Below are 11,518 nucleotides of genomic sequence, written 5' to 3'. Positions count from 1 at the left end.
GTAGTAGTGGTGGTGTTATTAGTGGTGATAGTAGTAGTAGTAGTAGTAGTAATGGTGGTGGTAGTAGTAGTAGTTGTAGCTGTAGTGGTGGTAGTAGTAATAGTAGTGGTGGTAGTAGTAATAATAGTAGTAGTGGTAGTGGGGGTAGTAGTAGTAGCAGTGGTAGTGGGGGTAGTAGTAGTAGCAGTGGTAGTGGTAGTAGAAGTACAAGTAGTACTTGTAGTAATAGTAATAGTAGCAGGCCTAGTAGTAGTAGTAGTGGTGGTGGTGTAATTAGTGGTGGTAGTGGTAGTAGTAATGGTACTGGTGGCAGAAGTAGTGGTTGTGGCCATAGTAGTTGTAGTAGTACTATTAGTAGTTGGAAAGGATGGTGGTTGTAGTAGTATCAGGAGTAGTAGTAATGGTGGTGGTAGTAGTAGTAGTAGTAGTAGTAATAGTAGTAGTGGTGGTGGTTGTAGTAGTAGTAGCAATGGTGGTGTTGTGGTAGTTGTAGTAGTTGTAGTAGTAGTGGTGGTGGTGGTAGTAGTAGTAGTAATAGTTGTAGTAGTAGTGGTGGTGGTGGTGGCGGTGGTGGTAGTAGTAGAAGTAGTAGTAGTAGTGGTGGTGGTGGTGGTAGTAGTAGTGGTGGTGGTCATAGTAGAAGTAGTCTTAGTAGTAGTATTGGTGGTGGTGGTAGTAGTAGAAGTTATTGAGAAAGTAAGACCAGTGAAGTGATGTTTTATTTTGGAGTTAATTTAGGAGGCTAATTTACTGACTGAGGGTCGTTGTATATTACTGAAAATCATATATTTGATATTGATTAAAGTATTACTTATCTTGTTGTTTCTTTGTAGCTTTAAAGCTGTGTGTGTGTTTGTTTGTTTTTTCAGTAACTTTGTGGATGACACCAAGAAGCTGACTCCTCGCAGAGATGTGCCCTCCTACCCAAAGGTAGATTTTCCTAGAAACTGTGTGCGACACTGTTCACTGTTGACTGTGTGTTTGTGTTAGCCAGGTGACTCTGCTGATGGCGGGTGTACTGAGAAACACCGCACCACCGCTGTGCCTCCAGGAACTACATTAAACCAGGTCCACCAGTATGTCTAATGTGGATGTGACTGACTTAGTCCATGTCCTCTCCCAGAAGTCTGCAGTACAATAGGTCAGCTCATCTCTGCCCTCAGAGATTAGATCAGTTTTCACATTTAGAAACACTCACCTGTTGACAGCTGGTGTGTGTGGCTGCTAGTGATATCTGTGGCACATTTTATAAATGAACAAGAACAGAAGTGAAACATTTAAACTGTTACTCTCTGTGGTGGGAAACAACAAGAGTTTAGACAGATAAAGGAAAGTACTGCGGATGACTTTACATGCATGAACATCACAGCAGGGGTGTGCAGTGGTGTGTAGAGGTGTGCCCCTGAGCCTGAGGGAGGCGGACAGGGTTAACTGCGAGTTCTGTTGGCTGCAGTACATGCGAAAGCATGTACTGTTTTTTCAGACACCCTGAAAAAACATCTAGCTGTGGGAGGCCAGCAAGTAAGACTGAGCAGCTCACTGAAACCTGTCTCACCCACAATTTTCCTCTCTCTTCTCCTGTCCATGTCTCCCTATCTGTCTGTCCTGCTGCCCTGTGTGTGTCTGTGTGTAGTACCATCTGTCTAAGGAGACAGTAGAAGCTCTTAGATTGCCCACATTCGATGCTTGGCAGTGGGAGCCAAATGAGGTAAGACTCCTGCACTGATTACTCCTCTGATTCATTTTCATCAGACACAGCTTAACTGCTGTTCCTTATTTCTAAACCATCAACTGATTAGGAAATTATCAATGAGTAAGATATGCAATTTTTAGTTAGTCATTTAGTAATTTCTCTGGAAATACATCATAAATGTTAGAAAATACTTGTTGGAAACGTGTTAACAGACCGCTAAACAGTTTTTCGCCATTTCTGTGTGTTATGCAGGCGTTTTTTTTTCTTATATGCCGAGTTTTCATCCAGTTCAGAGAGCATTGGATAACATACATGTACTCTGCCAAAGCAAGTAAGAAATAAAAACAAAAATTCTGTGTACAATAAGTAAAGCTCTACAAGAATCTGGTTTCTATACACGTCTCCGCTGATTGAGTACATTTCTGACACAAATCGTTTTGCACCATTTTGGGGAAACATGTCATTCAACCTGAAAAATGCAGCAAAACACTGCATACCATTTTCAGATTGTACGTGCACCTTTTGCAGCTCAGTTGCTGTCATGTATGTGCTGCTGCAGAGGATTGTTGGTCAGGATCCAACCAGATATAGTAGAGCATCCTGGTATATTTAGCATACTGTGTTTGACATAGTGTGTATTGTTACTAAATCTGTATTTGCCGTACTGAATAGTTGGGTAGTACGGGTACTGGATCGCACAGACACAGCAGACTCATAGCTGCTTGACCTGCTGTCACTCAAAAGAGCGGCTCTGTGGAGTGCTGATGACATCACCAAAACTACCAAATCATGCCAGTTAATCTTACCTCATGTTTACACCTCTTGCTTGATTTGTAATAACGTAGTGTGAACATGAAATAGTTCAGAAATGTAAGACAATGAAACATCGTTTAGGTAAAACTTTGAGGCTGTTATAGTATATCTACACATTATAAAACCATTTATTATTAATCTGGATTATTTACGGATACATTGACAAGTGAAGCATCAACGGATGCAAGTAGCATAAATGTAAAATTGTGATTTGTATCTCACCTGTAGTCTGAATACAGGCTCATTATGTTGATGACTAATTTTAGTTGTGTCTTTGCACCTGTAATCACTGCTGGACAGAACATGATATTAAAGGTGCAAATACAAACTCCAGAGTGAAATATGGCTACAGTTAATGGGATCTGTGTGTTAGTAATGATGGCTTCATTCACATCCATGTGTCTTTACTCCCTGACAGTACCTCAACTTACACAATAAAGTGCTTTGGAGGTGAAACAACTTAATGAAACATAGACATATATCAATAATATTTGTTGCACCTGTGTTTGACAAGGAGAAGTGTCTGCTCGGAAAAACAATGTATAAAGAAAGGGGAAAGAGATTTGCTAAAATAATAAGTGAAAAGATGGATTTGCAATTTCTGATTGTTGACTGGGATTCTTTGCTGGATAATTTTGAGTCATAGGTTTGAATTAGGACAAGTGGGTGTGAGCATTTAGCCATAATTATCTCAAACCAGTTGTTTGGTAGTCAAAGCCCACTTGATATTCTTCACTTATCCCAAACCTAATCCTGATTTGGAGGTCTATTATGTCATCAACCTAAGAGAGTGTGTTGCAGCAGCTCTTTTTAACTGACATTTACATCAATTCACATGATGAAACTAAAACAGGGTTTGTGTATGGTTCAGAGGACAATTTTTTTTTAGATAAATTATTTTTTTAATTAGTTTTCTTAAATATTTACAACAAAACAAGGTGATAATACTAATCAAAAATTAAATAATAAGTAAAATAAAATAATCCAATTCACAAAAATACTGCTGTTTGAGATTAAATATTTAATTTTAATATTCCATAATTTATTTCCCTTCAATGAGTGATTCATAGGCAGCAACGTATTTGTTATATATGTTTCATATGTTGTTTCTAGCTCATAGTTTTGTAACTGGTTTCTTAAGAAAGGCAGTAAAAGCCCATAATCATATTCCTTTAGCTTGTATCCATCTTTTGATGTGTAGTGCATATCACTCTGCTCACTACATGATAAAGTGGTCTATCCATAATCAAAAACACTGCAAAATTATTCATTTCATCAGTCACATGATCAAAGTTTTAAAGAATTATTTCATCATCTTTCTGTGTCTCAGTGTATGGAGGCAGATCACTGATCGGTTCTTTTGCTCCTCCAGATGCTGAGCTGTCTGGAGCATATGTACCATGATCTGGGTTTAGTCAAAGACTTCAACATCAACCCCATCACACTCAAGAGATGGCTGGTGAGACCTGGACCCAGCTCCATCTACACATTCAAATAAAACCAACCCACACAGAACAGGCTTTTTCCAGACCAGAACAATATCTCTAAATACATGGATGCTCACAGATTTATCTCTCTCTCTCTCTCTCTCTCTCTCTCTCTCCCCAGCTTTGTATCCATGACAACTACAAGAACAACCCCTTCCACAACTTCCGCCACTGTTTCTGTGTCACCCAGATGATGTACAGCATGATCTGCCTCTGCAGCCTGCAGGTAATCTGTTCTTTGAGACTTGCTGCTGTGAGGTTTTAACCTGGTAAAATCAGGGAATAATAGTAACTACAAACAAGGCGATCTCTGGTACACCTGAGTGTGTGCCCCATGTAGGCTGAGGCCTTTGCAGCTGTTGAGATTAGATTCTGACCTGCACTTGGTTGTGCGCCTGCATGATATCCATACCAGCAGACAGCAGTCGTCTGCATTCATCATGATGCTAGTTAGCACAATAACAACACTTGAATGCTGAAAAAACAAAGCGTTTACCTACACCACAAACCATCATAATATGGCAAAAAATGTCAAAATATGACGTCCGAAAAACAGCTGAAAACCACATAAAATAGCACTTCGAGACACATCATAATATAGCATGTCAAACAAAAACGACAGAAAACACCCTACTATGGTGAAAAATGTGAAAATATGACATGTCCAAAAAACAGCTGAAAACCACATAGTATAGCATGTTGAGACATGTCATAGCATAGACTGTTGAAAAAACATCCAAAAACATAATAATATAGCATGTCGAAAAAATGAACGAAAACATCATACTATAGTATGTTGAAAAATGTCAAAAAAGCCCAATGGTGCTGGACACACTGCAGCAAAGAGGGCCAATGACGGCTTGGTGTGACACAGCTGTGAGGCGTCATTAGCTGCTAGCCATGGCTCAGCCACCTCCATGTTGAGAGCCGTGTGCAGACAATCGCAGCTCAGACTCATGAACATGCTCCGAATGTCTGACACAGCTCCTTTAAATAGCAATGAAACACTAACTCAGTATAGCTGTTTGCAATGACACTGAAGCTGGTCTTTGATACAGTTTTCACAGCCATCTCTAAATTTAATAAGTTAGGGTGGACTTTTTAATTCATGAAATTTTGTTTCTGTTGTCTTTGTCCTGTGTTCACCATCAAATCATATTTGAATGCAAGCAAAATCAAGACATGTCTCCATGCTTTAGCTGTCACAGGACAGGTGGAGGCAACAAACTGTGGTGTGAAAATAAGTGAGGGATCACGAAAGCTCAGAGGAGAAGAATGAAAGGAGGAGGAGAAGGGGGAGTAGGGGGTGATGAAGGGGAGACACATGTCTGACAAAAGAGAGAAAAAAGGAAAAGAGGAGCTTTCTCTCCTCAGGGAGTCTCCCTGTGGTGTTAGAGGCAACTTTTCACTGGAGGTTTCATTACCACAGGCCTAATGACAGAGTGTGATCTGCACCAGTAATGTGCTAACGAGGTCTCTCTCTCTCTCTCACACACACACACACACACACACACACACACACACATTCACACACACACGCACACACATTCACACACACAGATGTCCTACCTGTCGTATCTGTTTGAAGGCCTCCGGGTCACAGTCGGAGAAGATGTTGCATGTGGCAGTTTGAAGGTGGAAGATGGGATCACACACACATCAATGCACATTATGACGTGATCTTTGAGGAAAAGACATCATTGATGCATTAATTGATAAAAATGTGTGTGTCTGTGTGTGTCTGTGTGTCTGTGTGTGTAAACTTTTTAGGAGAAGTTCACTCAGGTTGACGTTTTGATTCTCATGACAGCTGCTGTGTGTCATGATCTCGATCACCCGGGGTTCAACAACACGTAAGAAAATCACACAAACACAATTCCTGCTATACATTGTAAGTTTTTTCCTTGTTTCCATCTGTCTGGTTTGCATAATTAGTAACTTCCTGCTGACTCCTCCTTTTCCTTCTCTTCATGTTTTTTTTTTACCATCTCATTCTGTCCATCCTTTTCTCTGTCCATCCTGGGGTTCTCTTAATTTTTATCCCCATCCTCCTTCCCTGTCTCCTTCTGTCTCCATTCCTTCTTGAGTGTTTTTGCTATTTTTCACTTCCCTGTGCATTCTCTCTGTTTCCTCACTTGTCTCCTTCTATTTTGTCTGCCCCTGCCTCTTTCTCTCCACCTTCTCAATGCTTCCTCCCTCTGTGCCATCTCTCCCTCTCTGTCCTCCTCTCTCTCTCTGTCTTTCAGGTACCAGATCAACGCCAGAACAGAGCTGGCAGTCCGCTACAACGACATCTCCCCTCTGGAGAACCACCACTGTGCTGTGGCCTTCCAGATCTTCTCTCAGCCCGACTGCAACATCTTCTCCAACTTTGACCCGGAGGCCTTCAAACAGATACGACAGGTAGGAGATCTGTGTGTGTGAGTGTGTGAGTGCGTGTGTGACATGATTAAGTTTTGAAAATGTTTGTTGGTGAAAATGTGTGGGAACCCTGGTGTGTGTGTGTTTATTGATGAGTGGTTTGACTCTGTGCTGTTTTCCAGGGAACCATCACACTGATCCTGGCGACAGACATGGCCCGACACGGTGAGATCCTTGACTCCTTTAAGCAGAAAGTCGACAATTTCGACTACACGGACGAGGAGCACGTCACCTGTGTAAGAACACTTTTATTTTGGAACAAGTCTCAGGGTACCTCTCAATACCTGCAGCCTGGCTCAGTCGATCCGCACCAAAAACTGTGGCCTTGTAGTTCAGTTTGATTTCATGTGACCTGTTGGAAATGAACCAAGCAGAGTCCATCTGATGATAGACAGACTGACAGGAAACTCATTTTGGTTCTTCAAAATAAAATTACCATGGGTTGTGCTTTGATTTATTTAATATACAGTACTTTATTTAACTGTATACTTTACTTTATTTAACATTTTAACAGTATTTTATTCTACAGTAGTTTATGTAACTTTATAATATGGCAGTAGCTACTACTACTACTAGCTAGCTACTACTATGAAAATGTATTTTCACTCTGTTTTCATCACGATAACACATTAAAAGTCATGACATTTAATGTTCACTGGCTTTGCATGGTCATATAATAGTAACAATATTGATAATAATTGTGTATTGACTGCAAGCCTGTGCTCTGTGCAGCTGAAGATGGTGCTCATCAAGTGCTGTGACATCTCCAACGAGGTGCGGCCCATGGAGGTGGCTGAGCCCTGGGTGGACTGCCTGCTGGAGGAGTACTTCATGCAGGTGAGTCCACCACAGAGGGGAGATCTTTTCGAGTGGAGCCAATTTGATGCAAACACAGCCATAAGGTCGCAGCGTTTCTGCCTATTGTGCCCATTTTTCAAAGCTGAAAGCTTCAAAAATAGTTATAAGACCAAAACTCACAATACAGTAAAATGATTTTTGGGCTCACAGTTGTTTTATGCAGGGCCATTTTTACCAGTGGCGACAGTCAAATTCCAGCATTTGTTTATATCAAGACCAAATACAGAACACCAACAAAACAACACACTAAAACAACAACAGTGAGTGAAGGCCACTTTACCAAATGTCGTCAGGATATTACAGGATGAGACAATGTTGGGTGCTGCGTGCTCTGATGATTTAATGTTAGTGTACAAAAAGAAACTTTTTCCACTATGATGTCACCCATTACACCCAGTCACCGAAATTAACAAATAATTAGAGGAAACATTTTTGTTTTATCTTTAAGGTATGACCTCCCCTGTGAAGCTGTATGAGACAAGTGTTGTGTCATGAATGGGCAAAGACATTTGTCCCTCGTTCTGTTGGAAAGTATGGAGATGGTGATCTTGTGTGTGTGTGTGTGTGTGTGTGTGTGTGTGTGTGTGTGTGTGTGTGTGTGTGTGTGTGTGTGTGTGTGTGTGTGTGTGTGTGTGCATGTGTGTGCACGTTTGCGTGTGTGTGTGTGTGCAAATGTGTATGTGTGTGCATACCTCGCAGAGCGACAGGGAGAAGGCTGAAGGGCTTCCTGTGGCTCCGTTTATGGACAGAGAAAAGGTCACCAAGCCGACGGCTCAGATCGGCTTTATCAAGTTCGTGCTCATCCCCATGTTTGAGACGGTGATGAAGGTGAGTATGCAGGACAGCGATGACAGTGATGCTGGAGGTCAGACTGACAGAGCTGTAAGTGTGAGGTGTCATCAGTAGAAGTTGATTGTTGTGCAGTCGAAGTGTGATAGCATGAGTTGATGTGGAGCTTTATTTGTGCTGCATGGAGAGCCTGACACAGTGCCAAGTGCTCAGAGTGTGGGACACAAACTTACGCAGAGGCTCTGGCACACATTTGATGCTAAGTGGGGCTGATTGCCTGTTTGCTCTCTGAATGAACAGAATGTGCAGCAACAATGCTCCTCTGCCATACACACACACACACACACACACACACACACACACACACACACACACACACACACACACACAAACTCATCTGTTGTTCTGATGACTAAAGCAAGAGAGTTTCATTAATGCTCCAGCCGACAGTCACCTCACACTGAGCAGAAAATACATAGGACGCTCACTTGTCTAAAAACCTTTCCTGTTTAAATGATGTAGGTAGAAGAGGTAAGATTCAGATTCTAAAAGAGTGGACATGAAGTGTGTGTCCCTTCTTGGGAGGGTGTCACTTTGTGATGTTTTAAAAGTCCAGTCCATTGTAGAGACCAAGGCAGTGCTATTTTTCTTTTGCATTTCCTTTTTAAGACAAGCTTCAAGAATGTAATGGATTGTAAAAATAACTGGAGTCTGCACCTTGAGGCCCTGCTCTTGTTTCTGAGTTATTTGCAGTCCCACCTAAACAGATTTGCCCTCCAAATTTTTTTATATTAATTTTATTTTGTGACCCTTTGGAGGGGCCGGAGCCCTAGGTTGGAAACTACTGGGCTGATCTACTGCAGCTGCAAGTGTTGCTGCAAAATTATTGGCTCAATCCAAATCTCTGCACTTCACTGCACTTGCAGACTTTGCGGGCACATTCACGGGTCTGTTAGTGCTCAGGGCTTCAAAATCTACAATTCATCCAGTCTGCAGGAGGCCTCAAGCAGACAATGTGCAGACTTCCAGAGAGTCCACTCAGGGTGCAGACTTCACTGAACTTCATAGGGTTAATTACCGGCAATTAATAGTGCTACAGACATGGCGCTCTTTTTTTTTCAAATGCCCACTAAAAATACAAAACAAACTTGACTGTATTGAAATCTTACTTGAATCATATGGACCAGAAATAGTATTCAACCACATCATGATACAGAAATATGCAGAAGTTTAAGTCATCAAAGTGCATTTTATTACTGCAGCCAAACATACAGGCTAAAAACTCGACAGTGTAATATAGAGGCTCAGAAAAAGTCAAGTCAAGCGACTGAAACACATCAAAAGGTCTTCCAGTGTCTAAAATATTTAGTCATAGTGTCCTTATTCACTAACATGCCTGTATTAAAATGTGTGTAGCCTACATGTTATATGGAAATGCATGAATATCATTTTCATGAGGCAATCATTGTGTACATGACTGTAGTCGTCACTCAAATGTTTCACAAATGTGCCTGTGTGTGTGTGTGTGTGTATGTGTGTGTGTGTGTTGTAGCTGTTCCCACAGATTGAAGAGGCGATGGTGCAGCCACTCAGGGAGTCTAGAGACAGATACGAAGAGCTCAAACAGATCGATGACGCCATGAATGAGGTCGGAGGATTTGTTTGTGTGTGTGTGTGTGTGTGTGTGTGTGTGTGTGTGTGTGTGTGTGTGTGTGTGTGTGTTGATGCATGTGCTTTGTCCTCGGTGAAGATTGTGACTGTTAACAAGTTGTGTTCCCTTCAGGTGCAGAAAAAGAAAAGTGAGAACTTGACTATGGGAGGGAAGAAGAAGTAAAAGGTGTTTGCAGAGGTAAGAAAGAACAGACGTCACTGTCAGTGTTTGGGGAGGTTTGTACCTCAGACCAACACAGCTGTTCTTCATGAATGTGGTGTGCGTGTGTGTGTGTGTTTGTGTGTGTTTCAGCAGCAGTGAGTGTAGAGCACCAGAGTGCAGTGTGACATACCATACACTGGAGTTGTCAGACACATGGGTCCGCTGTGGGCGCTCATCTCCTCCCGTCTGGTTGTGGCTGCACAGAGGAGCAGCAGGATGTGTGATGTGGGAAGATCAGGTGAATTTCCAGTCACTCTCAGAAGTGTGACAGAGTGACAGAGTGGACATGAGACAGCAGCTCTGAGACGCATCACAAGCTCCTGATGGGCTCAAGGACCACATGGACAATCCAGAGCTTCTTTTCAGGACATTTGTACAGCACAGACTGCTTCAGTGAACAATATTTAGATACATATCTTGCATTGTTTTTTATTTGAGATGTGTTGTTTTTTTTAACAGATTGTACAGATTTTTAGTGAACTTTGTTCTTTCCTACAAAAAAATAAAAGGATGAGTTGAATAAAAAACTGCTGTCTGGACTGTTAAGTGTCTCTGCTGATTGTAGTTGAACAAAATACTGACTTTATTTCTTCTCTATAGCACTAATGGTTTAAGGGATCCAAACCTCTCTATACTGTATGATAATAAACGTGCTGTAATAACAAGTAATGTTTATGCATCCTGTTCTGCGTCCCATAAAGCCCGGCTCCGAGTATACAGCTTAATGTGGTCATGTAAACAGATAGTCAGTGTCCACTCCACCTTCACGGTTATCTTTACTCTCTTTGTTGTCTCTCTGGTTAAAGCCCTTCTGGCTGTGAGTTTTGGTGAGTGGCACCTCTCATGGCGGCTTTGTTGTGGTGCCACAGTTTTTTATGCCTCAGCACTGGTGATGGCTGGGCTGGAGCATGTTTTAGGTTTGACTGTCCATCCCATTCTCATGAAAGCAATATCTCAACAACACCATGAAGGAATTTCTTCAAGTTGAGCTCAAATGTCTATTTGGGCTCAACGATAAACTGATTCAAATCACGTGGTCAAAGATTGAGAGTCTCTGTAACCTTGCATTTGTCTTGTTCTCATGAACACAATATCTCAAGAACATTTTTAGGGAGTTTCCTCAAATTTGGCACAAACCTCTTTTTGGATTCAAGAATGAACTGATGGGTTCACACTGGACGCGGTACAGCTGATTTTCCAGGTAATGCTGCCTGCTTCCTTTGGCATCTTTTTAATTTTTTTCTGCGAGCTGCAAGCAAATCTGACAAGAAAACACACTAAATACAATAAATAAGAATGATATAAAGGATATATGAGATGATATACATGATCTGATCATAATAAATGATAAAATGTGCACCCAGTGCTTCCACAGTGCTCGTCAGTTTGTGTGTAAACAGAGAGACTGTAAGCCAAACAGATGCCATAGAATATCTTGGTATTTTCGGCATACTGCATTTCACATACTATATATTGGAACATTCTAACTGTGTGTTCCAATACTAAATACTAAATATTTAGTATGTCCCAATACACAGTCTGTCAAATGTAGTATGCCAAAAATACTAGGATGTTCTAACTACA

At 41.4% G+C, this 11,518-nt stretch overlaps 1 protein-coding gene across 3 annotated transcripts in view; it reads left to right on the top strand.

The window, feature by feature from the left end:
- Window positions 1-10,468, top strand: part of pde9aa (phosphodiesterase 9aa) — a 48,904-nt gene extending 38,436 nt beyond the window's left edge. For 2 of the 3 annotated variants that reach the window (XM_088082840.1, XM_088082842.1), the window contains 12 exons: window positions 870-930; window positions 1,634-1,708; window positions 3,879-3,965; window positions 4,115-4,219; window positions 5,764-5,846; window positions 6,240-6,396; window positions 6,537-6,650; window positions 7,147-7,251; window positions 7,972-8,100; window positions 9,614-9,709; window positions 9,845-9,910; window positions 10,028-10,468. In XM_088082840.1, the coding sequence (XP_087938966.1) occupies window positions 870-930; window positions 1,634-1,708; window positions 3,879-3,965; window positions 4,115-4,219; window positions 5,764-5,846; window positions 6,240-6,396; window positions 6,537-6,650; window positions 7,147-7,251; window positions 7,972-8,100; window positions 9,614-9,709; window positions 9,845-9,895 (1,063 nt within the window). In that variant the 3' untranslated portion in view covers window positions 9,896-9,910; window positions 10,028-10,468. Of the gene's footprint in view, window positions 1-869; window positions 931-1,633; window positions 1,709-3,878; window positions 3,966-4,114; window positions 4,220-5,763; window positions 5,847-6,239; window positions 6,397-6,536; window positions 6,651-7,146; window positions 7,252-7,971; window positions 8,101-9,613; window positions 9,710-9,844; window positions 9,911-10,024 lie in introns of all 3 variants that reach the window. The other variant, XM_088082841.1, reaches the window with a different exon arrangement.
- The last annotated feature ends 1,050 nt before the right edge of the window (window positions 10,469-11,518 follow it).

Source organism: Plectropomus leopardus, chromosome 10 (assembly GCF_026936395.1).
Source record: "Plectropomus leopardus strain MGB_pleo_1.0 chromosome 10, ASM2693639v1, whole genome shotgun sequence".
In the NCBI taxonomy this organism is placed as follows: Eukaryota; Metazoa; Chordata; class Actinopteri; order Perciformes; family Serranidae; genus Plectropomus; species Plectropomus leopardus.
Note: the sequence above shows the minus strand (reverse complement) of the source record. Positions and strands in the feature narration are given on the sequence as shown.